Genomic DNA, 26,643 nt, shown 5'->3' with positions numbered 1-26,643 from the left:
TCATTTAGAAAAGATTGACGCAGCTTCTCCTACTGCAGCAAATGCAGTTTTTACTGTTGATATTTGACGCCAGTTAATCAGGAAGTGACGATTTTGTTTGCTTTGACTAGTTGGATGGAAACGATGCTTCATTCGCACAACTTTTATGCGATAATCCAGTTTTGCGCATAAAGTTTATTTGCATTTTTGGATGGAAACATAGCTAATGGCATCGTCGTCACAGGTAGGGGTTGTTCAATATCAATTCATAACGAATTAATTGTAGCCTATCGTTTTCACTGCCTGACCCACATGGTCGTTGCTTTACCCATAACCAAATCATAAATAAAGTTACACACAAATTACCACCTGTCAATCACTTTTTCACCGCGGGACTCTAGCATGAATAGGCAGAGTGATATGTGTCGTCGTTATAATGACTTTTTCCCACAGCTGGTGGAGGAGACGAGAGTTTATTTGAATTTCACTGTAATTTGTATTGTGATTGATGATAACTTTCTCATTTTCTTATTATTATTATGAGAAAATAATAACAAGCAAAGATGCTAGGGCTCGACTGTTTTGGTCGCATATGCGGCCGAAATTTTATCTATGTGACCTAAAAATATATTAGGAAGCATTTGTGCTAGCGTATAAATTTTCACTGTTTTCAAGGCAAAATCCTCACCGCGTGCGCGGATTTAAGAGACATTTATGCAGAATGCATCTTTGCACCTAAAAATGCCAAACAGCAACAGATTAAATCAGTTGTTATGTGAACTTGAAGTAAAAAGAAGCCCGCTATGCTTGCCCCGCCTTTGTGCTCTTCTTATTGGCCCACTGCTCTAGAACTGAACGCGAATGGATTGGTTAATATCAGCTGTCAATCACTCAGTCAATGCCTTCGGATGATAGGAGTTACAGCCGCGATAATGTGAAGCGCTGAAGATGAGGGAATGAAAATAACACTGACAGATTTTATTTTAGAAACCACCTACAGTTACTAATAATGGCACATCTTATTAGCGATCAAGTGCAGAATGTTAATCCCTTATTTACACTTTTCCAAGAGTGGATAAAAGACTTCCAGTGGCTTCAAGTCCGCTATTAAAATAACTAAAGCCATTCACTGTAAAGTCTGTGGGACGGGGTTTGCAGGTAACAGCATTTGCCACTGAATCTACACATTTTAAGCATGAGAGGTGCTGTATAATCCTTCATTTAATCCTACTCACGATGCTGTCAGCCGTACAAGTGGCAGCTATACGTAACATTTAACACAGCCCATGAAAAGACCATTATTGCTATTAAGATGACATGCAAATAATAAGTTGCATATCAATATAAATGTGGGGCGGGGCGATGGATCGCGATGCCGGCTCAGCATCGTGAAGTTTGTCAGCTATCGGCGATGGAATCGTCTATCGTTCCAACCCTAATATACACATTTCAAATGCATCAGACTGTTATGTTTTAATGAATATGAATATTTGTTTACACTCCTGAGCTGCTCTAAACATGATCAAATTAAAAAATGCTGCATAATTTCCCAGAGATGGGCTGCGGTAGGAAGGGCATCCGCTGCATAAAAACGTGCTGGATAAGTTGGTGGTTCATGCCACTGTGGCGACCCCAGATTAATAGAGACTAAGCCGAAAAGAAAATGAATGAAGAATGCTGCATAAAAACCTGTCTAACTATGCCTGCTCTGACCCGCTTCAGCATTTTGTATCAATTATATGATTAAAATTGCTGTGTGAAATGCATTCATGACACCTCTGAGCAGCAGTATTTAAAAAGACACAAAAATATCTAATATGAAGTAGTTTTATAGCAACATTTACATTGCGAAATTGTAATAAATGTGAATCGTGTCTTTTATTTAATGCTGTGTAGGGTCACTAGCTATGTTTTCATCCAAAGATGTGAATTAAATTTATGCGCAAAACAGGAATATCACATAAAGGATATGCAAATAAAGAGGAGTTTCCATTCAATTATTTAAAGAGAACAACATAGTCACTTCCTGATTACCTGGCACCAAATTTTAAAATTGAAAATGGAATTTGCTGCGGTAGGAAAGCTGCGTCAATCTTTTCTTTATTTAATAAATGACCTGTGGCTCAGAGAGCAATCCTGACACTGGCAATGAAGGTGTGGTGGCGTTAAAAGGTTTGAGACACGGAGCACAGACACTCTTAACAGTTTTGGAAGTAATTAATAATATAATAGCATTAAAAATGAAATGATTAAAGTGTTTTAGAATGACCAAAACAACAATTCAGATGTTTTGCAGTGTGCTCAGCCTGCTGGTTTGTCCAATCACACACATTTTTATCATCACATGGCCTTTTTAAATGCGCATGCTGGAATTTGTTCAGTAAAAGTGTTTCCATCATAGTTTATCCGCATCTTTTCTATCAACTAAAAAGTTTATCCTACTCCGTTATGCACATATGATTTTTATGCGCATTTTCAAAATGTATGTGCATGTTTGCATTTCCATCAACCTTTTTTTGTGCATAAAAATAGGTGGATGGAGACATAGATACTTGTATAAATACAATAAAAATACAATAAAACCATTAAAATAATTTGTTTTTAAAAGTTACATTACATTATATATTTAAATTATTATATAAGACAAAAATTCTACATTTATCAAAAATTCCTGATAAAACCTTACTAAATAACAAGCGGCAACCTCTCGCTCTCCCTCAGGAAGCCAATATGGAAGTAACTGAAACTGCAATTCATTGAAATTCTGCTAGTCCTGGCTCCATATGGAGTAAATTTGAATTGAGCCCACTGTTAGAATGGCCGACTTTACAACAGAAAAAAAGGTGTTTACAGATTGGAACAAAGAACAATTTCAAGGTTCATATAGCTAATATTACTCTTCATGACAGCTGTGAGGGGGGTGAATTATTTTATAACTCATCGGTTTCCTTTATATCAAGTTATAATACATTTGCATTATTAAGGGCATGGCCACTTGAGTGACAGTAAGGTCTCGCTGGTCGCCGTCACTTCACCTTAGCTAATTCCGGCTGATTAGCCGCTGAACTTAGCTTATACGTAGTATTTTTGTGTTGTTTTACGTGACTTTACAGTCAGTTGCTTTTTGGAATTTTTTTTTTTTTTTACAATTATTAGTAATTTGGCATGCTGTGTGCACTTTATTGTGCTCAAACCATTCACGTGGCCTCCATTTCCCAGGTGATTGAAATTATATACTTATTTACCATCTCTATAAATGAATGCATTGGTCTTATTTAAGATCATTATTTATTTATATTTTTCTTTAGAGCTGTAATGATCTCCAGAATCTGACAGATTGATTAGCTCTAGAAGAGCTAAGTAGGCTCTAGAACAGTCATCTGAAATGTTATGCTGGATTTCATCAACAGTCTTGCATTTACTAACACAGACTATAGTTGAAGTGTTTGGAAGTAAATCGCGTTTTCCTCCTGTAGAAAAACATCATAAGAATAATGCCTAATGGCTCAATGTATTCTAACAGTGTTTTTAAAAGTCTAAACACTTCATTGATATAGTATAAAACCAAGCACATGTGGTCAGAACACAAACGAGTCGCAGGTAATGAACTATTTAGCGTTTCTACCATGGGAAAGCCTGTCTAAGAAGAATGCCAGCATGCATCTGTAACTCCACTCATGCTCCGCCTCTTTGCCCTTATTACGGTTGGCCATCCCTACTGCCAGTTTCTTTTGGGTTCTTCATAAACCTATGGGTGACGTCACGGATACTACATCCATATCTTTTACAGTCTATGCTAAATAATTATTTAGGTGGGTTAGCATCATTAAAAAAGTATTCTACAAACATTAAAAGCAGGAGAGTCCAATAATAGGTTTTAATTAAATATATTTTATTATAATATATTTTTAACAGAGAGAGATGAATCTCAAAAAGCTTGTGGAATAATTCATTCATTCATTTTCCTTGGGATTAGTGTCTATTTCAGAGGTCGCAACAGCGGAATGAACCGCCAATAATTCCAGCATTTGTTTTTCGCAGTGGATACCCTTCTAGCTGCAACCCAGTACTGGGAAACACCCATACATTCAAACATACACTACGGCCAATTTACTTTATTTAATTCCCCTTAAAGCGCATGGGTTTGGACTGTGGGGGAAACCGGAGCATCTAGAGGAAACCCACACCAACACGGGGAGAACATGCAAACTCCACACAGAAATGCCAACTGGCTCAGATAGGACTCGAACCAGCAAGCTTCTTGCTGTGGGGCGACAGTGCAAACAACTGAGTCTAATTGCCAAACTGACATTTTAAATAATTATTTAAATACAAGCATTGCTATCTTGGTAAGTAGTTTAATGCTGCTTAGAGATGGCATACATTTATTTACAAAGTACCAACTGTATACTTTGACAACAGGCTGATGTGGCACAGAAAAGCCATAGTTTAGTCTGCTGCAATGCATCTTTACACAGAATTTTGAGCAAAGACAACTTATTGGTGGAATACAAAACCTAACTGTATTTACATTTGCGACTGTATTTTGCTGCATTAACACTACTAAAGTCGAATTAACAAGCATTTCTCTCAGGATTGAACAGTGGACAGATGAACGGCCCTCTTGACTTTAAAAGCACAGGCCGTCTTCTGTCTCTCCACACACAGATACAAAGAGCTCTTTGAGAGTCCAAGGCCTTCTGTCATTGCCGAGCCTGTCACAGTTCTGCCTTAATAACCGATCAAAAGCACACAAACACGCATGTACACACAAACACTAACGAGACTAATGAAGCGACATGCATTCCCCTGCTAGCTACATAATGATCGTCTGCATTCAGGCCATCTCACGCACACACGCACGCCCTAAAATCCAAAATCTGCAAAAATGCGTGTTGTGTATTTTGCCATGCAAGTATTTAAAATGTTAATTAAAACCATTCTTTTGTTTGGTAAATCTTGTTTTTGCTGTGAAAATCTGTAACTTAGTCAGTAGAGCCTTGTTTAGAGGATACATTTCTAAATAAATAACATTTGTAACAATGTAACAAAATAATACAACGTAAAATAATGTAACATAACGTAATTAAGGGCGTCACGGTGACGCAGTTAGTAGCACGATCGCCTCACAGCAAGGTCGCTGGTTCAAACCCCGGCTGGGTCTAACAAGCATAAATTGGCCGTAGTGCGTGTGTGAATGCAAGAGTGTATGGATGTTTCCTAGTGTTGGGTTGCAGCTGGAAGGCTGCATAAAACATATGCTGGATAAGTTCATTCCGGTTCATTCTGCTGTGGCGACCCCTGACTAATAAAGGGACTAAGCCGAAAAGAAAAAGAATAAATGATAACGTAATTAAAGTAAAATAACAAGGTAATTACGCAAAATACCATAACAGAACTTAATGTAAAATAATGTAAAGTAACGTAGAGTAAAATAACGTAGTGTAACAGGGTGACAACTTAGAATAAGGCAACAATGTAAAATAACAGAACATAACTTCATGTAAAGCAATATAACAAAGTCAAATAGCGAAATGTAAAATAACATAAAATAAACTAAAACAACAAGTTGTTACAATTTTTTAAGCCAAGTAAAATTGTGTAACTTAAAATAACGTATAGTAATGTAGCATAACAAACCCCGACAAGTTAAAAAATAAGGCAACAACGTAAAAAACATTACTTAACCTAAAACAAGAACGTAAAATAACATGACAATGTCAAATAACATAGCCTAATAACATAATTTAACGTAAAATAACGTAACAACGTAAAATAACATAGGGTAAAATAACAGTGTAACAACGTGACAACTTAAAATAAGCCAAAAATGGAAAATAACATTACATAACGCAATTTACCAAAGTAAATAACGTAGCGTAACATTAAATGAAAACTTAAAATTAGCCAAAAAATGACATTACATAACTTAATGTAAAATAATATAACATAACGTAAAATGGTCACACTTTATTTTGATGGTCTGTTTGTTGAATTCAAGTTACATTGCATCTACATGCCAACTAATTCTCATTAGATTATAAGTAGACTGTTAGGTTGGGGTAAGAGTTAGAGTTTGGGTTAGTGTAAGTTGACATGTATTTGCAAAGTTTCTTATAGTCAGTTAAATGTCTGTTGAAGGAGCTGTATCAACAGATATTAAGCAGACAGTCTACTAATATTCAAATGAACCATTAAAATAAAGTGTTACGTGTAAAATAATGTAGGGTAAATAACATAACATGACAACTTAAAATAAAGCAACACATGTAAAATAACATTATTTAACTTAAAATAACACTGTAAAATAACATAATAACAACATTAAATAACATTGTAAAATAACATAATAACAACATTAAATAACATTGTAAAATAACATAACTTAAAATAAGTAAAATAACAGCGTAACATGACGTTACAACTTCAAATAAGGCAACAATGTAAAACATCATAACATAACTTAATAACTTAATGTAAAATAATGCAACGTAAAACAACATAACGTAAGGTAACGTAACAACATAACGTAGCATAACATAACAACATAACATAACATAGAACAATATAATATAGCGCAAAACAACAACTTAATAAAACGTAGAGAAAAATAACAACGTAAAATAAGGCAACAACGTAAAATAACTTGAAATAGCAATGTATAATGATGTAACATAGCGTATATGAACTTAAAAACATTCATTCATTAATTTATTTTCTTGTCGGCTCAGTACCCTTTATTAATCCGGGGTCGCCACAGCGGAATGAACCGCCAACTTATCTAGCAAGTCTTTACGCAGCGGATGCCCTTCCGGCTGTAACCCATCTCTGGGAAACATCCACACACTGATTCACACACACACACACTACGGACAATTTAGCCTACCCAATTCACCTGTACCGCATGTCTTTGGACTGTGGGGGAAAACGGAGCACCCGGAGGAAACCCACGCGAAGGCAGGGAGAACATGCAAACTCCACACAGAAACGGCAACTGAGCCGAGGCTCGAACGAGCAACCTTCTTGCTTTGAGGTGACAGCACTACCTACTGCGCCACTGCTTCGTCCAACTTAAAAACAACATAACTTAAAACAGAGTAAAATATAACTTAAAATAAGGTAACATAACAACTTAAAATAGCAGAACGTAAAACAACATAATAACATAACGCAAGTATGTGCTGTAACTTTGTTCTTTGGGAATGTTGTCAACATAAACATAAATGAATTATTTTGCTACGAGCCCAAAAAAACCCAAGAAAAGCTTGAGTTCCAGAATGCTGATGGTTGAATCCTCGGGCAAACAGTGGCTATAAAAGCTTACAGCGCTAATTAGGAACTTCAAACAGATACCCTTAAGCGAAGCATTCAGTTAGTGAACCGCCACGCTGGCACACACACACACCCCAGAAAAAAAGACATCTTGGAACATTATGTTCAATGTTTTCAACAAATTAAATTTATAATTATATCACTTTCAAAAGAGAAAAACAAACACTTTATTCAGACGAGTTTGGCTTGATTGTGTGTGTGTGTTTTGACTCAAGCCGATTAGAAAACGTCCTGTTAAACAAAGATCAAAGACATTATTTAGAAAAGTGAGTGTCATTATGAACGAATTATTTAATCAGTGACTCTAAAGATTTGTTCAAAACCAGATTCACCGAAGAGCAAAATGCTGCATTTTTAAAAGCTTTTTAGGCAAAACAGAACAGACAATTTTGCATCATAAACATAACTTGATATAAACCTTTTTTTGTAATACTATTTTTACACTGAACTGAACTAAACTAACCTTTAACTGTGACAAATGAACTGAAGCACTTTTAAAGTTACTAGAACTTTATCTATACACTCACCAGCTACTTTATCAGGTACACCTGTCCAACTGCTCGTTAATGCAAATCACATCCAATCACATGGCAGCAACTCAATGCATTTAGCCATGTAGACATAGGCTGCGTCCGAAACTGCATACTTCCATACTATATAGTACGCTAAAATCAGTATGCGAGCCGAGTAGTATTTCCGAATTCATAGAATTCAAAAATCAGATTGCTATAAGTACCCGGATGACTTATTACTTCCGGCGAGATTCTGGAGTGCGCATCGTATGCACTCTGCGCTATCCCAAGATTCCCTGCGAGAGAATCCATGAATGGGAGTAAAAGCAACACAACTGACGCAGGTAGGTCGCGTGACCATGACAAAATGGCAGATGTAGTACGTCCGAATTCCATTCATACTTTTCCCGTTCATACTCTATAGAATGTACTTTTCCAATGGCTGAATTGTATGTTTGAATTCAAATGCAGCACCTACTGAGTAATAGGCGGTTTCAGACGGAGCCATAGTCAATACGATCTGCTGCAGTTCAAACCGAGCCTCAGAAGGGCTCGAGCGGATAGAAAGGCAACAGTAACTCAAATAACTACTCGTTACAACCGAGGTCTGCAGAAGAGCATCTCTGAACGCACAACACGTCCAACCTTGAGGCAGATGAGCTACAGCAGCAGAAGACCACACCGGATGTCACTCCTGTCAGCTAAGAACAGGAAACTGAGGCTACAATTCACACAGACTCACCAAAACTGGACAATAGAAGATTGGAGAAACGCTGCCTGGTCTGATGAGTCTCCATTTCTGCTGCCACATTCGGATAGTAGAGTCAGAATTTGGCGTCAACAACATGAAAGCATGGATCAGTCCATCCTGAGTATTGTTTCTGACCATGTACATGCCTTTACGACCAGTGTCTCCATCTTCTGATGGCTACTTCCAGCAGAATAACACGTCATGTCATGAAGCATTAATCATCTCAGACTGGTTTTCTTGAACATGACAATGAGTTCACTGTACTCAAATGGCCTCCACAGTCACCAGATATTAATCCAATAGAGCAGCTTTGGGATGTGGTGGAAAGGGGGATTCACATCATGGATGTGCAGCAGACAAATCTCCAGCTACTGCGTGATGCTCTCATGTCAATATGGAGCAAAATCTCTGAGGAATATTTCCAGTACCTTGTAGAATCTATACCATGAAGGATTAAGGCAGTTCTGAAGGCAAAAGGGGGTCCAACCCACTACTAGTAAGGTGTACCTAATGAAGTGGCAGGTGAGTGTATATGTTAAGCTGCTTGAGAGACGATCTTTATTGTAAAAGGCCATCAAGAAGATCTGCGCGCTCTTGAACTGGCTTATATTTGAGGGGGCGTGCAAGAAGTTTTGTGCACGAGCAGAGGAAATCGGCGCGCAAGCAAAGAGATCCGCATGCTGTAGGCTATCACATAAATCTGATCTCGACTACTAATACTGCGCTCACGACATCTGTCATTGAAATAACGCCACAGGTAGTTGGTAGATCCCTGTAAAAAAAAAAAAAGGCCTGCCGCCACAGCTGGAAAAAATCCTAGAGGAAACACTGAAATTCATATCACATTTGTGATTACTCACATGATGATATTTGGAAATATTTAGCTTATTATTACTGAACTATACCATAAAGTAGATATAAAAAGCACAAATTCAAACAGAGTTTATTTGCTGTAATAAAATTAATTCTGACTAGATTATAATGATGTCAATGCTTTTAGATGGTAAAGACGTATACATTTATCAATAAAGCAACAATTGCCATATCATAGACAATAGCCCCTTTCACACATACAGACCTTTCCGGAAAATTACCGGCAATTTTCCGGAAAGGTTGTATGTGTGAACAGGCCCTTTTTGAAAATACCGGTAAATTCGTTCTGGCTATTTTCCGGAAAGAGAAGTTGTAACATTACCGGTAATTTGCCGGAATGCTGCGCTGTGTGAATGCAGAAGGAAGATTGCCGTAATAAGCGCGTGCACGTCTAGAACGGGCTGACGTGAGACGTCTGCTTTAGCCAATCAGAACAGTCAGACGCATTCACGTGCGCGCGGTTTATGAGAATAAAAGCCTTTGAATATTTTTTCCAGACACCTTTAGCTGCTAGATGTTAGTCAGATAATGTTTCTATGTTCCTTCTTAATGCTGTGTAAATAATTATCGCTAAAATGTTTATGATAATCCGTTGTTTGTTTACCTTCAAGCTTTGCGTGTGCCCGTGAGCGCCCATAGCGCCAGCACACACACATATCATGAACATCTCGACATGCGAAAGTGTTACCCTATGTTTTCATTAGAGTTGTACTCAATACTGATCCATCTGAAGAGTTTGTAATGTAGTCAAATGTTTACAAACACAAGCGCAGTCGTTTAGAGGTCATTTCTGGTTAATGATGTCAGAATTTACCGGCATTTTGCGATGGATGTGTGAATGCTCTTTTCCGGGAAAATTCCGTAACGTCCTCGCCTGTGTGAACAGCGTTTTTTTTTAATATACCGGTAAAGTAGTTCCGGAAATGTTCCGGATATTTACCGGTATCGCTGTGTAAAAGGGGCTAATAAGCACACCCCTATCGTGACACTACTCTTTCTCAGGAAGACTGCTTACTAAAATCTGCTCATTTCTAATTGATTTAGAAACTGAAAGCAGATGCATAAGAATCATTCAGCAGCTCAGCATCAGTTTGTTCGTGTCATGCGTTTGACTCACGTAGATGTAATCGTTCGGAATCGCTCTTGTCCGGCTGTGTCCCATATCTGCAGTTTCACCTTCTCTCCATTAAGCTCCACAGTGCGGATCTTGAAGTCGACTCCTATGGTGGTGATGTAACTGCCTATAACACACAAACACACACCATTGAACTATGCGTGTATGATTATAATAAAAAAGGTTGGGCTTCTTCAAATCTTTAATGTTCATTATTGGCTGTACAGAGAATCTTTTAAGAAGCCTACACTGTCTGACTCCATTTAGCAACAAGTGATCCACTAAACATGATTCAATTTCAGTTTAAAGTTTTCAATTTAGGACACCGATGAATATTATCTACCAATATTTGAACTCTTAAGGTTGGAGCGGCATGGTGGCTCAGTGGTTAGCACTGTCGCCTGACAGCAAGAAGGTCACTGGTTTGAGTCCCGGCTGGGTCAGTTGGCATTTTAATAAAAAAATGTAAAAAATTAATTAAAAAAATGAAGTTTTATAATTTTGACTTACCTGAAAATGTGTTGTCGGCGAAACGCAGGAGAAGACTGCTCTTTCCAACACCTGGAGTGATAAACAAACAAACAAAACCAAAGAATGAGGAAAAATTAAGACATTAAGCAGCGGATTTCACTCCAATAAACCAGATACGCTCCTGGACTAAAGTCTGCACATTATTTGATTTCTTCCACAGTCTTTTTAGATTTACCACTTGATGTTCAACCCAAAATAATCTCACATAGACACACACACAAGCATAAAATCTGATCCTCCACACTGTTCTAAAATTAGACAAGAGGAGTCTCCTGCAAAAACACCAGGGCTCTGTTCTTCGTACGTGGATTACTCAGTTAGCTGGATTTGGATATTGACGATTTGACACGATCCAGGATCGCTTCTTTCTTCAAAGCTGATCCGAGAGTTGTTGTCATAGCAACAGTTCTGCTAGGTCAAACCTGATCGGGAGCAGGTTCAATTCATATAAACAGGATTAGATCGGCTCAGTTCAAGCAAAGATAATACAGAAAGTATGTTCCCAATTCTGATATTTTCTTACAGTAGTAGTTATATACACTTGGGAAAATGGTACATATTTTTAACCATATATATAAAGTTATAGTCATTAATAAAATAAATTAAGTTATACATATTAATAAAACGTATGCAGTCTGCACCCTCGAAATGAAAGTACAAAGACTGCCACCTGGTGGTGCAAAGAGAAAACTTATTGATATGAACTTTTTAGATCGCTTTAGTACAAATTGTGTATAATAGAAATGCACAATATGTGACTTTTTTTAAAGCAATAATACATTTATGCAGTCATGAACATGTTTTGACAGTTAATATGCCAGTGATTTGATGCTTCACAAAAGTTGCAGACGCCTTTACCAATATGAAAATGCTTTTGTAAACAACCAGTTATTCTTTACACCGATTAAAAAACGGCTACAATAATAAAGAAAATCTTTTCTAAATGTGGAATTAAATACATTGATTTGTATTGAAATACATGATCAATACTCTTGACACATGAAAGTGTAAAGCCTGCAGCTCACAACAAATGTGAAGTTATTGCGTGTCATATTCAACAAACCGTTTACTGCTAATTTGATGTAATTTAGCTCACATGGATAATTGAATATTAATCAGATGATGTCATTACGCTGCTGTGCCGTCAGCCAATCGTTGCATTGCTGATCATGATTTCGAGGATCGATAGATCTGTCCTTCACAACACACGCAGTGATCACAGATCAGTTTATCCAGACATTCTAATCTCATTCGCGAACTTGTTTGAAGAACCAAATTAGCGAGAGATCAGTTATCAAGATTAAAAGATCCAGGATCTGCCAAATAATCTTAGATAATTTAGGCGAGGTACGAAGAACGGACCCCAGGGCTCTGTTCTTCGTATGTAGATTACTCAGTTAGCTGGATTTGGTTATTGACGATTTGACACGATCCAGGATCGTTTCGTACTTCAAAACTTATCTGATAGTTGTTGTCATAGCAACAGTTCCGGCAGATCAAACCAGGTCAGGACCAGCTTTAATTCATATAAACAGGATTAGATCGGGTCAGTTCAAACAAAGATAATACTGAAAGTATGTGCTGAATTCTGATATTTTCTTACAGTAGTAGTTCTATACACTTGGGAAAATAGTAAATCTTTTTAAACTTTACATATATAAAGTTAAAAATATATATGTATATTAATAAAACATATGCAATCTGCACCCCTGAAATAAAAGTACAAAGACTGCCACCTGGTGGTGCGAAGAGAAAACTTAATGGAATTAACTTTTTAGAACGCTTTAGTACAAATTGTGTATTATAATAGAAACAATGTGACTTTTTTTTTTTACATTTATGCAGTCATAAACATGTTTTGACAGCTAATATGACAGTGATTTGATGCTTTTTTTTACTCATTTTTAATATTTGTTTTTATTTTTATTTTACTTGTTTCTTTTATTCTTGTTTATGTAAAGCACTTTGAATTGCCACTGTGTATGAAATGTGCTATATAAATAAACTTGCCTTGCCTTCACAAAAATTGCAGACGCCTTTGCCTATATCAAAATGCTTTTGTAAACATCCAGTTATTCTTTACACTGATTAAAAAAATACTACTATAATAAGGAAAATCCTTCTTTGTAAATCTAAATAAATTGCTCTTGACACATGAAAGGGCCAAGCATGCAGCCCACAACCAGGTGTAAAGTTATTGCGTAATGCATATCATATATAACAAACCGTTTACTGCGAATTTGATGTAATTTTGCTCACATGGATAATTGAATATTAATAAGATGATGTCATTACGCTGCTGTGCCGTCAGTCAATCGTTGCATTGCTGATCATGATTTCGAGGATCGATAGATCTGTCCTTCACAACACACGCAACAATCTCAGATCAGGTTGTCTAGACATTTTAATCTGATTCGCGAACTTGTTTGAAGAACTAAATTAGCCAGAGATCAGTTATCAAGATGAACAGATCCAAGATCTGCCAAATCATCTTAGATCATTTAAGCAAGGTACAAAGAACGGACCCCAGGTCACTTCAGCTGTATTATTGTGGAATATGTGCATCAGACTCTTTCTGAACGTCCTGTGGGTGTGAAGTCTGAGACTAAAGCAACACACACACACACACACACACACACACACACACACACACACACACACACACACCACCGCTAACTCTCACACAGGAAGATAAACCAAGAAAACATCCTCTCCTCACAAATGACTCCTGCAACACCAATTTATTCAGAAACGAGCTACAGAAATGCCTCAAAACGACTGTGTAGAATGAGTGCACACACTTAAAGGGGCAGTTCACACAAAAATTAAAGTTTTGCCATCATTTACTCACCCTTTACTTGACTTTATTCACAAAAGAAGATATTTTGAAAAATGTTGAAAACCTGTAACCATTGACGTTCATACTATTTTGTTTTTCCTACTATGGAAGTCAGTGGTTACAGATTGAGCTTTCTTCAAAATATCTTCTTTTGCTTTCAACAGGAGAAACTTAAATTTTCCGTTTTGAGTTATTTCTTTAACTCATCATAAGATTAGGTGACTTACTTGCATAACACACACAGCCAGCTAGGCATGGGACGATAACCGTTATCAAAGTATAACGCGGTATGGAAAAGTCAGGATTTTAAAACTGCCAGCATTTTCTGCTATACCGTTCCTAATGCATGTGTAAGATTTTTCTTTTTCTGAAAACAGTATCGCCAGCAGAAAAAAATCCAAAGATGCTAGTTTAAATTGTAAAGAAATCTGTTTTTTTAACTAATGAAAACAGTAGCCCGACATGTTTACTGCTCCAAAATATTTTAAATGTCTTTCACAATAAAATATATTGTGTTCAAAGCGAAAAAACTATTCTGGGAAATTGATTTATAAATTTGCCATTTTTTTAATTCTACATTTTAATTCATCATCACATTTAGACATATAAACATTGTCAGCATTCATTAATCTCTACTGTAAACTGACTATTCAGAATCTGACAAAAACATCGACAATACGTAAACAACAATACACAGCTCAATAAACCTGCATGACTGAGCTCTTTTGAGTTGTCTGCTTCACATGAAGGTGCAAAATCTCAAACCACAAAAACCTTGAGCTGTAAAGCACGCACAACACACACACACACACACACACACACACACACACACACACACACACACACACACACACACACACACACACACACACACACACACACACACACACACCTTATGTCTGTGCAAAACTCAAGCTAGATCTTTATTCACACTTCCAAACACCACTGCTGCCTTTTCTGACAAAACCACCACCTATAAATGGTACAAAATTCAACATCATCATCATCCAATTACTAACCACATACAACAGCTCAAATTTATAATTTCTACTGACACTTATCAAAGCATCTTAAAATGTGCACAACTTCAAATTTATTGTTTGGTATGGAGATGCATTAAGACAAAGGAAATCGAGGTGAACCAAATTGACCAGCAAATATTGAAGTACATTTCTGAACACCATACTTTTCACAACTATTTATGGTTCTGTTTCAAGCTGACTATGGTTGCTGGGTGTGTTTACCTGTTCAATAAATGACTTTGCTTTGATATCTTTATCTAAAGCAACGGCGTTCAGACATTGAGTGTTCAAACACTTTCTGCCATGACTTTACAGTTGCAGAACAGCTCAAAAATGAAATAATGAATGCTTTGGGTTTTTTTTTATTTTGGGTTTTGGTGATTTATTTTTTTAAATAACCCCAAATTACAAAAAAAAGAAGAATATTTTAATTTTTTTAATTTCCTTTAAGGTTACCCCATTTTTCAGATTTAATTTAAGTGTTTTGTGTCTCCAGAATGTGTCTGTAAAGTTTCAGCCCAAAACACCCATCAGATTTTTCATTATACCTTTTACAAGATTCTATTTTATACATTTTTCCACCAGGGGGTCATTTTGTCGTACTGCGCCTTTAAGGCTAGTCCTACCCGCCTACTGTTTCTACGTGCCTTCCTGCCTGCCTTAATCTCCTCCCTCGGCTGTGTCAGACAAGAGACAGACTTTACCAATGAGTGTTTGATGTGCAGTTGCAGTCACACACAATGTCGTTACAAAGCACACACACACAGATACACACACACAGACAGACAGATAGAGAGAGAGAGAGCGCACGCGCTTAGCTTTGCACTGTTTTTCCACGCATATGTGACAGGATACAGGTTAATCTCCACTGCTGTATGGATATCTGTTATGTTAATGTCAAAAATAAACCCGATATAGTGTCCACAAACCAGGATCGAAGCGTCTTCCTTTATAATTGTTCTGACACGCGGCTGTGCTGATGAAGTAAATTGCTGTACTTCATTACACACATGCACTGTGTTAAAACATTTAAAGGGTCACGAAACACCAAAACACATTTTTTGAGCTGTTGACAGTCGTATATGTGTCCCACACTGCTAAAAACACTATTAGGACACCTATATTTCACTAAAAAGTGTAAATTGGTTGTTTTTGCGTTATTTCAAGCAAATTCGTACTTCCTGTTTGAAACGAATTTTTGAAGCTGCGTCACGGTCATGACATAATAGCGTGTATTCCAGCGTGCAGACTGGGCTTCTGTGCCAGAGTGTGCCTTATTACGTCTTACAGTGTGATGCATTAATGCATGAGTAAGGCTTGGTTCAAACCAATCAGCGCGCTCTATTGTGCAACTTCATTAATATTCATTAGTGTCACCGTCTTTACACCACAGAGACGCCACGTTGTGTTGGCAAAACAAGCGTGAAGTGTTGCTTTTACAGTTTGCTGCCATTAAGTTTCGTTTTCATTTTCTCTCTGTGAGAGCTCAGCTGGATCACGTGTGGATTACAGTGTACGCGACGCTCGACAACAATAATTTACGTGTCTAAGGGGGATTATTGTTTACCTGAGAGCTGTTCTCATCTGCAAATGCTGAAATCCGGATTCCGGATGTAGTCTTCTCTTCATAAAGACGCGGCTCTAGTTGCTGGTGATTGTCCTGTCTCTACAGATTTGGTAAGTGAGCGACCAGTGCTCTTTGTATATTCAGTTTGTTCGTATCAAATAAGTTAACTATTGCATTGAGTGCAAACATGTTAGCACCGCATTTAGTGACCGGAATAACACACGCGGCTTTCGGACGCTACCTGCCGTGTGCATCTAAGTTTCCGGGAAATGCGGAGTTTTTTTTTCTGTCATTCGCCGTGCGGTATCAAACATTGCATGAAAAATACACGCTTAGAGCAGTTCCTCGAATCAAATATCTCGTTTGTCGCGAGGGGCATGAATGAATTCCCTGAATGAAAGAGCCAAACTGCAGTTAAAGTCCGACATTTAATAATTTGGCAAATAATTCGACTACAGATGTCCATGTAGGTTAAACACCATCCCTTTCTCCTGTGTATTTTGACTGAAACTCGCGCGTGCCCAAATAGACACTCCCACACCCTCCCACTTTAGTTCCTCCGACACTCCCCCCTAAACAGAGCTGGACACCCCCACTTTTCTGAATTTTTCCAAAGAAGAGGTGTGAAAACACCCTGCTGAAACGAGGGGGTTTCATGGCCCTTTAAAACATGTGAAACTCACTCTTGATCACATTTGATGATGATTGATGATCCTAGCGAACTGAACAGACCTTTTATTCCCGGTTGCTTTGCGCACGTCTGGTCTTGTTGACATGATTATACATGTGACTACTGAGACTTGTTAATACGCGCAGCTGTCAATCAATTCAGGAGGCGGGAGGACCGCACTCCTACGTCAAGTTGCGGTCGGTCTGAAAACCGCTCCAATTGGTCCACCGTTTTCATGTTGTTAAATTTGAAAAATAAAAAGAAGGACTGGGTGTGTTTATATCACCCCAATATGACGGTCTATACACTATATCTACACAGATGTCTTTCCAAACAGCTTGAAAAGTAGATTTTTTACCATAAGTGCCCTTTAAGGTTGTGTACATTTAAAGGGTCATGAAATTATTTGAGGTCAAGTTGGTTTTATATTTGCACATTTGTTTATTTTAGAACTGTGCCACTGTCCCTATATTGCTTACCACGCTACTTTGAACATTTAGTCAGAAATAGCATAAAATTATGACTTTAAAACAACATTAACACTATTTAACTGACTGTGAACAGTGCTGTACTTTGATAGTCATTAGATGATAATGTGATTTGCATATTTAAAACTGGCAAAAAATTGTTTTGTGAAATAATATCATGAAAGAGAAAAGTGCAAGTATAAAGCCAACTTTAGCCTAATTTCTTTTACACTTATACAGGTACCTTTTACCATTAGAAAATACACTCTTTAGAAAAAAAAAAAAAAACGAGTGTTGCCAGAAAATCAAAATGATGAAACACAAGGTTGTTTCTTCATGATAAATATATTTGAGGATTGAATTAAAATGTAAAAAAACCTAGACATTGTGATGAAGATGAGGTTGTTTCTTCGTAGGACTGAAATGTAATAAGTTGCTTTATTTTAGAGGTTTATAGTTGATTTTTTTAAGCCTCAAGACAAACAGAATACGCAGAATGTTAAGACCACACAAGTTTTAAATCAATGTTTTTCTATTTTAGTGCTGAAGAACTGAATTGAGGTAAAGTTGGTTTTATATTCACACATTCGTTCACTTCTTGCAAGCCAATCAAACTGATAAAACACAGCACACGGATTAGAGAAAAGCTAGACATTCCCCAAATTTGTGATGAAGATGAGGTTGTTTCTTCATGATAAATAGATTTGAGGATTGAAATTAAATGTAGCTGCTTTATTTTAGAGGTTTGGTGAAGGCAGGTCATTTTTAAGCCTTGGGGGAATCTGAATATACAGACTTTTAAGACCACGCGAGGGTTAAAGCAATGTTCTTCTATTCTAGTGGTGAAGAACCGAATTGAGGTAAAGTGGGTTTTATATTTGCAAATTCATTCATTTCTGAACAGTGACACGGTCCCTATATTGTTCACCACGCTGGGTTGAACATTTGGTCAGAAACAGCATACGATGATGACTTCAAAACAACATTAACACTATTTAATTGACTGTGAACAGTGCTGTACTTTGATAGTCATTAGATGATAATGTGATTTGTATTTGCAAAATTGGCAAAATATAGTTTTTTGCAATGATATTATTAAAGAGAAAGTGCGAATGTGAGAATCTAAAACCAACTTTACCCCAATTGCTTTTTACACTTATGTAGGTGCTTTTAGCATTAGAAAATACACCCTTTACTATAGAGAAATAATTTGTATCCTCTACAGATGCGCGGATGGCGGTTACAGCCGCGGAATCGGGCGGATGACGTGACGAAAAATAATATTTTAATTAAATTCGGGCGGGTGGTGGGCGGTTGTACTGTTTTTGTACACATAGCTGGCGCACCAACGAAAAAGCCTAGGACTGACTTCACAGAATGAGAGGAGGAATCGGATACACTAATTCTGGATGAAGTACAGAAGTCTTCATCTACAAACTTCCGTATAGACGGATCAGCAGAGGAAAATCTACTTTCCTTTTGGGAGAAACAAGGCAGTCATTCCCACGTCTACAGCACCTTGCCAAGAGAATTCTATGCATTCCAGCAACAAGTGCTGTAAGCGAGTGCTCCTTCAGTGCAGCAGGGCGCATTAGAGGCCAGGCGCTCTCGTCTGAATGTTGAAATGATGTGTCAAAATGCGTTTTCTAGGCTACAATAATAATAATAAAAATTGTACAGTACAGTGCGTTTAATTTAGGCTATTTATTTATTTTTGTCCCTGTGCGCCAATTGGAGACGGAGTTCACAGCTGATATTCTGAGAGCTTTATAGGGGTGCTTCTCATTTCTTATTTGTGTATCCTCGTTTCCTTTCCTTGCTTTTTTTCCTCGTCTTTCCACCCCTATAGGATGCGAGGGAAGGACGCAAGGAAAAGACTCAAGGACCGACCGAGGAATCGAATCAAGTGAAAAGACACGTCCTCGTATTGTTTAGCGTCACTTCAAAGCGTCAATTAATGCTGGATTTGACTTGCACGATTGGATTAACTGCATGTCATTAAAGTCATTCTCTTTTTTCTAATAATCAATAAAGAAACATTCATTTAATAATAAAAAGGAATAAGCCATTCAAATAAAGAGCTCAGTCAGCAGATGACGGGCGGGTGCGGTTTTAAAATTTGGTCAAAAATGTTAGTGCGGATGGATGGCAGACGGATGATGAGTTTTGTGATGCGGTTGCGGATGAAATAATAGCCCATCCGCGCATCTCTAGTATCCTCTACAAACTAAACAATAATAAAATACTGCACACTGATAAGGAAAAATGTAGACATTCACATGGTTTGTGATGAAGATGAGGTCGTTTCTTCATGATAAATAGATTTGAGAATTGAAATTAAATGTAGATGCTTTATTTTAAAGGTTTAGAGGTTCATTTTTTAAGCCTTAAGAGAAACTGAATACACAGAATTTTAAGGCCATGCATTAAATCAACGTTTCAGTGGTGAAGAACCAAACTGAGGGAAAGTATTATATTTGCACATTCATTTATTTTTTAACAGTGACACGATCCCTATATTGTTCACCACGCTGCTTTAAATATTCGGTTAGAAATAGCATATAATTACGACTACAAAACAACATCAGCACTATTTAATTTACCATGAAAAGTGCTGTACTTTGATAGTCATTAGATGACAATATGATTTGCATATTTAAAATTGGCAAATAATAGTTGTTTGCAATTATATTATTAAAAAGAAAGTGTAAATGTGAGAATCTAAGACCAACTTTACCCCAATTGCTTTTTATACTAATGCAGGTACCTTTAGCATTAGAAAATACACTCTTTACTAAAGTGATAAATTTGTATTGACAACTAATCAAACTGATGAAACACTGCATACTGATGAAAGAAAAGCAAGACATTTACAGAGTGTGTGATGAAGATGAGGTCGTTTCTTCATGATAAATAGATTTGAGGTTTAAATGAAACTTATTTTAGAGGTTTAGTGAAGACCTCAGGCCAAACGGAATGCACACGATGTTAAGACCAAACAAGGGTTAAATCAATGTTATTTTATTATTGTGCTGAAAAACTGAATTGAGGTAAAATTTGGTCTTATAATCGTTTGTTTCTGAACAGTGACACATTCCCTATATTGTTTACCACACTACTTTAAATATTCAGTCAGAAATAGCACAAGTGCGACTTCAAAACAACATTAACACCGTTTAATTGACTGTGAAAAGTGCTGTGCTTTGATACTCATTAGATGGTAATATAATTTGCATGATTAAAAACAGCAAAGTATACTTTTCTAAAGTGATATTATTAAAGAGAAACTCCGAATGTACGAATATAAAGTCAAATTTAACGTTACCCCAATAAGAAACCTATCAGATCAGCTTCTGGATCTCCGGCCTGTGATCAGCTCGAACATTAGCACAGGCACAACCCGACTTAAACCCGCTCATTTGCTCATTTCGGTTTATTTAAAGTCTCTCAGAGCTCACAGCTTTAACGAGAGACCCTGAAACCCGCATAGAGCCTCGCCCCGGCCCGCTTCCCGTCGCGAGTCCGCGGTGTTTCTTACCGCTGTCACCGATGATCAGCAGCTTGAAGAGGTGATCGTAGTCGCGGGCCATGCCGGTGTCGAGTGGCTCAAACCCCGCTGCAGCTTCACGCCTCTCTCCAGCAGAACGCCTGACCGGAACCTGTCTGCCGTCCCGTCCGGTAAAGAGCGGACACTTTGAGCCCGATGGACGCCGAGAGCCGCGGTTTGTCGTAGGGGTTTGGCGGTGTCAGCAGTCAGTCGCTCATTACCGGAAACGGCGCTTCCTCCTGCTGCACCAGTGCGGCCGCGGACCAATCAGTGCGCGCCGTTGGCTTGTGACGTAACGGCCGTCAACAAGCGAGCGCCGCGATCCAAAGGATCAAAGGAAGCGTGTTTATGAATATGGGTCACGACCATTACATGATTGAAAAAATCATCAAATTATTCGTATTTCTCCGTTATTACATTCATAAAGTCAAGTGGATGGGAAAATTACTATAGAAGAGACCAAACCTGACATTAAACTGTATTTGAAATCTAAAACAAATGCAATAGTTAATTTTAAACGAAGCAGGCTATATGTAATTTAGATTTTTCTTGATTATATTAAAAGAATTTAATATTAAATATACACATGAATAAATATATGAAACTTTTTACTAGAAATAATAAAATATTACTTTTATTTTTCCGTTTGTAAATTTATTCATTTTCCTTCAGCTTAGTCCCTTTTTTCATCCGGGATCGCCACAGCAGAATGAACCACCAACTTATCCAGCATTTGTTTTACACAGCGGAAGCCTTTCCAGCTGTAACCCAGTATTAAAAAACTGCCATACACACACACACACACACACACACACACTTCGACCAATTTAGTTTATTCAATTTACCTACCCTCACTGGCCATTTTATTTGGTAAAGTGTCCAACTGCTTGTTAATGCAAATCACATCCAATCAGATGGCGGCAACTGAATGCATTTAGGTATGTAGACATGGTCAAGACGATCTGCCGCAGTTCAAACCGAGCATTAGACTGGTTCCAGCTGATAGAAAGGCAACAGTAACTCATATAACCACTCGCTACAACCGACAATTTGGCGTCAACAACATGAAAGCATGGATCCATCCTGCCTTGTATCAACGGTTCAGGCTTGTGGTGGTGGTGTAATGGTGTGGGGGATATTTTCATGGCACACTTTGGGCCCATTAGTACAATTGAGCATTGGATCACCGCCACAGCCTACCTGAGTAGTTGCTGACAATGTCCATCCCTTTATGACCATCTGAAGACTACTTCCAGCAAGATAACGCGCCATGTCATAAAGCGTGAATCATCTCAGACTGGTTTCTTGAATATGACAATGAGTTCTCTGTACTCAAATGGCCTCCACAGTCACCAGAGCTCAATCCAATAGAGCACCTTTGGGATGTGGTGGAACGGGAGATTGGCATCATGGATGTGCAGCCGACAAATCCGCAGCAACTGCATGATGCAATCATGTCAAGATGGAGCAAAATCTCTGAGGAATATTTCCAGCACCTTGTTGAATCTCTGCCACTAAAGATTAAGACAGTTCTGAAGGAAACAGAGGGTCCAACCCGGTACAAAGGTGTAGCTAATAAAGTGGTCTAGCACGTGTTTGGACTGTGGGGGAACCCACCCCAACACGGGAAGAACATGCAAAACCCACACAAAAATGCCAACTGGCCCAGTCGGGACAGTGTGAGGCATCAGCGCTAACCACTGATAAAGTATTCATAAAGTAAAACGATTGGAAAAAATAATAAACAATTGAAGCCTGACATTAAATTGTATTTCAACTCTAAATTTTCGAGTAGGCTTCAGTCGTATTTTTTTCTTGCTTGTTTTTTTATTACAATATGTAAATAAATAAGACAAATCATACCAATAATCTATATTTCTCAGTTTTTTATTCTTAAATGCAAACAATTGGGTTGAAAATTCAGCCTAATAATTTTGAATCTGTCACTCAGAAATTTATTTTTCTTTTTTATTAGTACAAATATGAATCTTTTTTTCACAATAGCAGAACATTACATGTTAAAATTTAATGTAATTGTAATGGAGGCCAGCTAGCGAAGTGTTATACAGGTAAACCTCACTCCTCTGACCTCTAAAGGTGCTCTAGCGACTGACGTTAGAGGCCATGGTTTTGAGACTCTTTGTTAGAGCAATCGACTCCCATGCAAAGAATCGCCGGTTCGATCCCAGCTCAGACCGGGGTGAGTAGGACAGGTGGGTTACAAGTGGGGGCTTGTCCGGGATGAGAGTGAGGTTTAGGGGGGTGCGTGTAACGAAGGTTAGCTAGCGATGTGCTGTGCAGGTAAACCTCACTCCTCTGACCTAAAAAGGTGTTCCAGCGACAGACGCAAGAGGCCATAGTCTTTAGCCTCCTTGCTAGATCAACCGACTCCTATACAAAGAATATAGCTCAGACCGGGTTGGGTGTAGTAGGACCTGTGGGTTACACATGGGGGCTCATCTGAGATGGGAGTTAGGTTTAAGGGGGATGAGTGTAACAGAGGCTAGCTAGCGAAGTGCTATGCAGTTAATTCTCACTCCTCTGACCTCTAAAGGTGCTCCAGCGACAGATGCTAGAGGCCATGGTTTTTAGCCTCCTTGTTAAAGCAACCGACTCCCATGCAACGAATCGCTGGTTCGATTCCAGCTCAGAAGGATTTGAGTGCAGTAGTATTAATAGGTTACATGCATTTCTGCCAATATTTGTCTGAGATTCTGTGAGCCAGGTGGTCGGTGGTGGGGGGTTCAGTGCGTGGTGATATTTGTGGTGTTAGTAATTGTACCATGGACCGGGTTTCAGCAGCAATCAGGGCATTTTACATACTGTATCTAAATGCCGATTGCGGAGGAGTGGGGGGAATTACAGGAGTTTTCCAGGAGAAATAACAAAACGGGAGGGTGGTAGGAGATGAGTCTAACTCCCAGGGAAAACGGGAGTGTTGGCAGGTGTGGTTACACGTTGTGGCTCGTCCAGGAGGGGAGTGAGGTTCAGAGGGGTGAGTGTAACGGAGGCCAGTTAGTGAAGTGCTATGCAGGTAAACCTCACTCCTCTGACCCCAAATGGCGTTCTAGCAACACATGCTATTCACCTTATTCTTTGCCGACGAGCAGGCGCAGCCATTTAAATCTTTTTGGCTCGAGACTTCCGGTCTCACTCACTTCCATTCATTTTTAGACATTAAAAACTGCTCGTCACGCTGTTTGATGTTGCAAACTGATATTTTCTCATTATATTATTCTACTTGGTCTGAATAGTAATGCAAACATTTGTTTGTAGAGCAAGTCGTTTGACCGTTTTCCGCCGTTTATTATTCCTAGTCATTTCTCCCATAGGCGACTGAATCGGATGATCTAAAACAATCATGAAAACGACATTCGATCCCAGCTCAGACTGGGGTGGGTACAGTAGGACAGGTGGGTTACAAGTGGGGGCTTGTCCGGGATGAGAGTGAGGTTTAGGGGGGTGCGTGTAACGAAGGTTAGCTAGCGATGTGCTGTGCAGGTAAACCTAATTCCTCTGACCTAAAAAGGTGTTTCAGCGACAGACGCAAGAGGCCATAGTCTTTAGCCTCCTTGTTAGAGCAACTGACTCCCATACAAAGAATCGCCAGTTGGATCCCAGCTCAGACTACATAATTAAATTGCCTTTTAAATTAAATGTGCATGTTGAATGTTTTACACATTTGATTTAGTTAAATTTAAGTGTCCATCTATCACCGTAATGTGACTGTGCTGCTGAACATGATGCAGTATCTATGAGTAATAGAGTTATCAGTATGTTTCTCATCAGTGGTGTGTGTTCTACTGCTGATGATGTCCTCATCTGATGTACAGGGCTCTACCGTGGGCTTTTTAAGCTGTCTCTTCTTTTGTGATGACAGAAACATCTTCATGACATCTTCGCAGTTTCTCAGTGACAGCACTGCAAAAAATGCTTTTCTTCCTTGGATTTGTTTGTCTTGTTTTTAGTCCGAATCTCACATTTCTTATATCAAGCAGTATTTTCTGGACAAGCAAAACATATCGTCTTGTTTTCAGAAATAATTTGGCAAAATGAAGTGAGGCTTTCCTTAAAACAAGCTAAATAATCAGCCAGTGGGGTAAGTAGAATAATCTTAAATCAAAAGAGGAAATACGATTATTTTTCTTACCCCACGGGCAGATTATTTTGCTTGTTTCAAAGAAGAACTCACCTAAACTGTATCAGGTTAACTCGCTATATTCTCATATCGCGTGCAAAGCCACGTTAAAAACGCGACGCGAGCTGCTTTGTTTATGGAGCTCCGTGGAGGAGGGTAGTGTGTGTGTGTGTGTGTGTGTGTGTGTGTGTGCGTGCGTGCGTGCTGTCGTGCGGAGGTGTGTGTGTGTGTGCGCGCGCGTTGTCGTCCGGAGGTGTGTGTGTGTGTGTTTGTGTGTGTGTGTGTGTGTGTGTTTGTGTGTGCGCACGTTGTCGTCCGGAGGAGGGTTAAGTGTTTGTGAGTGTGTGTGTGCGCGCGGGCGCGCAAGGACGAGGGCAATATGTGTGTGTGTCTGTGAAAAGAGCAGAGTGAGACAAGCTAGAAGATCTCCTCAACAGTTTTTGCTCAATAAAACAGTTAGTCGTCTGTATTTTCAAGTCCATCGTCTACATTTACATTGACCCACTGGCAGCTAAACTCTACGCCTTACACTATCGCGCGTGTATGAACTGTGACTACTTTTATATTGCTGATTAGCTGCTGGGCATTTCACTCTGTCTCTTACTGAAGGCAGTCGACCAATCGCAACAGGATGTCATCGGTCCAATCAGCGCAGATTAGCTTCGCGCTAAGGAGGGGTTTGGGAACAAATTAATCACTGAACGATTCATACAGGAGTTGCTGGGATAATTAGGTAAAAATAAATGCAGATTATAAGACCATGAAAGTGTTTTTTTGACCCTGCATGCATATTAGACTGTTGTTGGAGACCCTTACAACCAAGATATGGCCCTATTTCATGCATAATATGGGCTCTTTAAGTTATTTGGACTAAAAACAAGACAAAAACATCTATTAAAAAAAATAATAATAAATACTTTTTTTTGCAGTGAGCCAGAAAGCTTTAGTCTGATGATCTGACAAAAATCTGCACAGTTTTCCCCTCAAGGATCAGCTGAAGATGAATTATGACACATCATGCACTCAATAATGAATATAGCTTTGAAGACTGCTTTTGATTTTTGATTTTTTTTTTGTATAATGACCCATGTGACTACTTGTTTCAGTCATTTTATGTTCTTCATGATGTTAGTATTTCACAGAAGATTACAAAATACATGCTTTAAAAAGTCTCAACTTCAGGATTTTTTCTTAAAACAAAAAGCTTTAGGATACCACTGATCCCTAATTAAATAAAAATGATGACATTGACTAAACACAAGCCCCCCCATCCTATTTTTAACATGGGTACACAATATTCC

General features: G+C 38.4%; 2 protein-coding genes across 2 annotated transcripts in view; both read right to left on the bottom strand.

The window, feature by feature from the left end:
* Positions 1-21,416, bottom strand: part of rab35b (RAB35, member RAS oncogene family b) — a 29,714-nt gene extending 8,298 nt beyond the window's left edge. The window contains 3 exon segments of the mRNA NM_001003548.2: positions 10,565-10,688; positions 11,072-11,122; positions 21,196-21,416. Coding sequence (NP_001003548.1) covers positions 10,565-10,688; positions 11,072-11,122; positions 21,196-21,247 — 227 coding nt within the window. The 5' untranslated portion in view covers positions 21,248-21,416.
* Positions 1-26,643, bottom strand: part of gcn1 (GCN1 activator of EIF2AK4) — a 779,792-nt gene that overhangs the window by 643,078 nt on the left and 110,071 nt on the right. The gene's annotated exons all lie outside the window — the stretch shown is intronic.

Source organism: Danio rerio, chromosome 8, assembly GCF_049306965.1.
Source record: "Danio rerio strain Tuebingen ecotype United States chromosome 8, GRCz12tu, whole genome shotgun sequence".
Taxonomy (NCBI): Eukaryota; Metazoa; Chordata; class Actinopteri; order Cypriniformes; family Danionidae; genus Danio; species Danio rerio.
The sequence above is the reverse complement of the archived record's forward strand: the minus strand, read 5'-3'. Positions and strand labels throughout refer to the sequence as shown.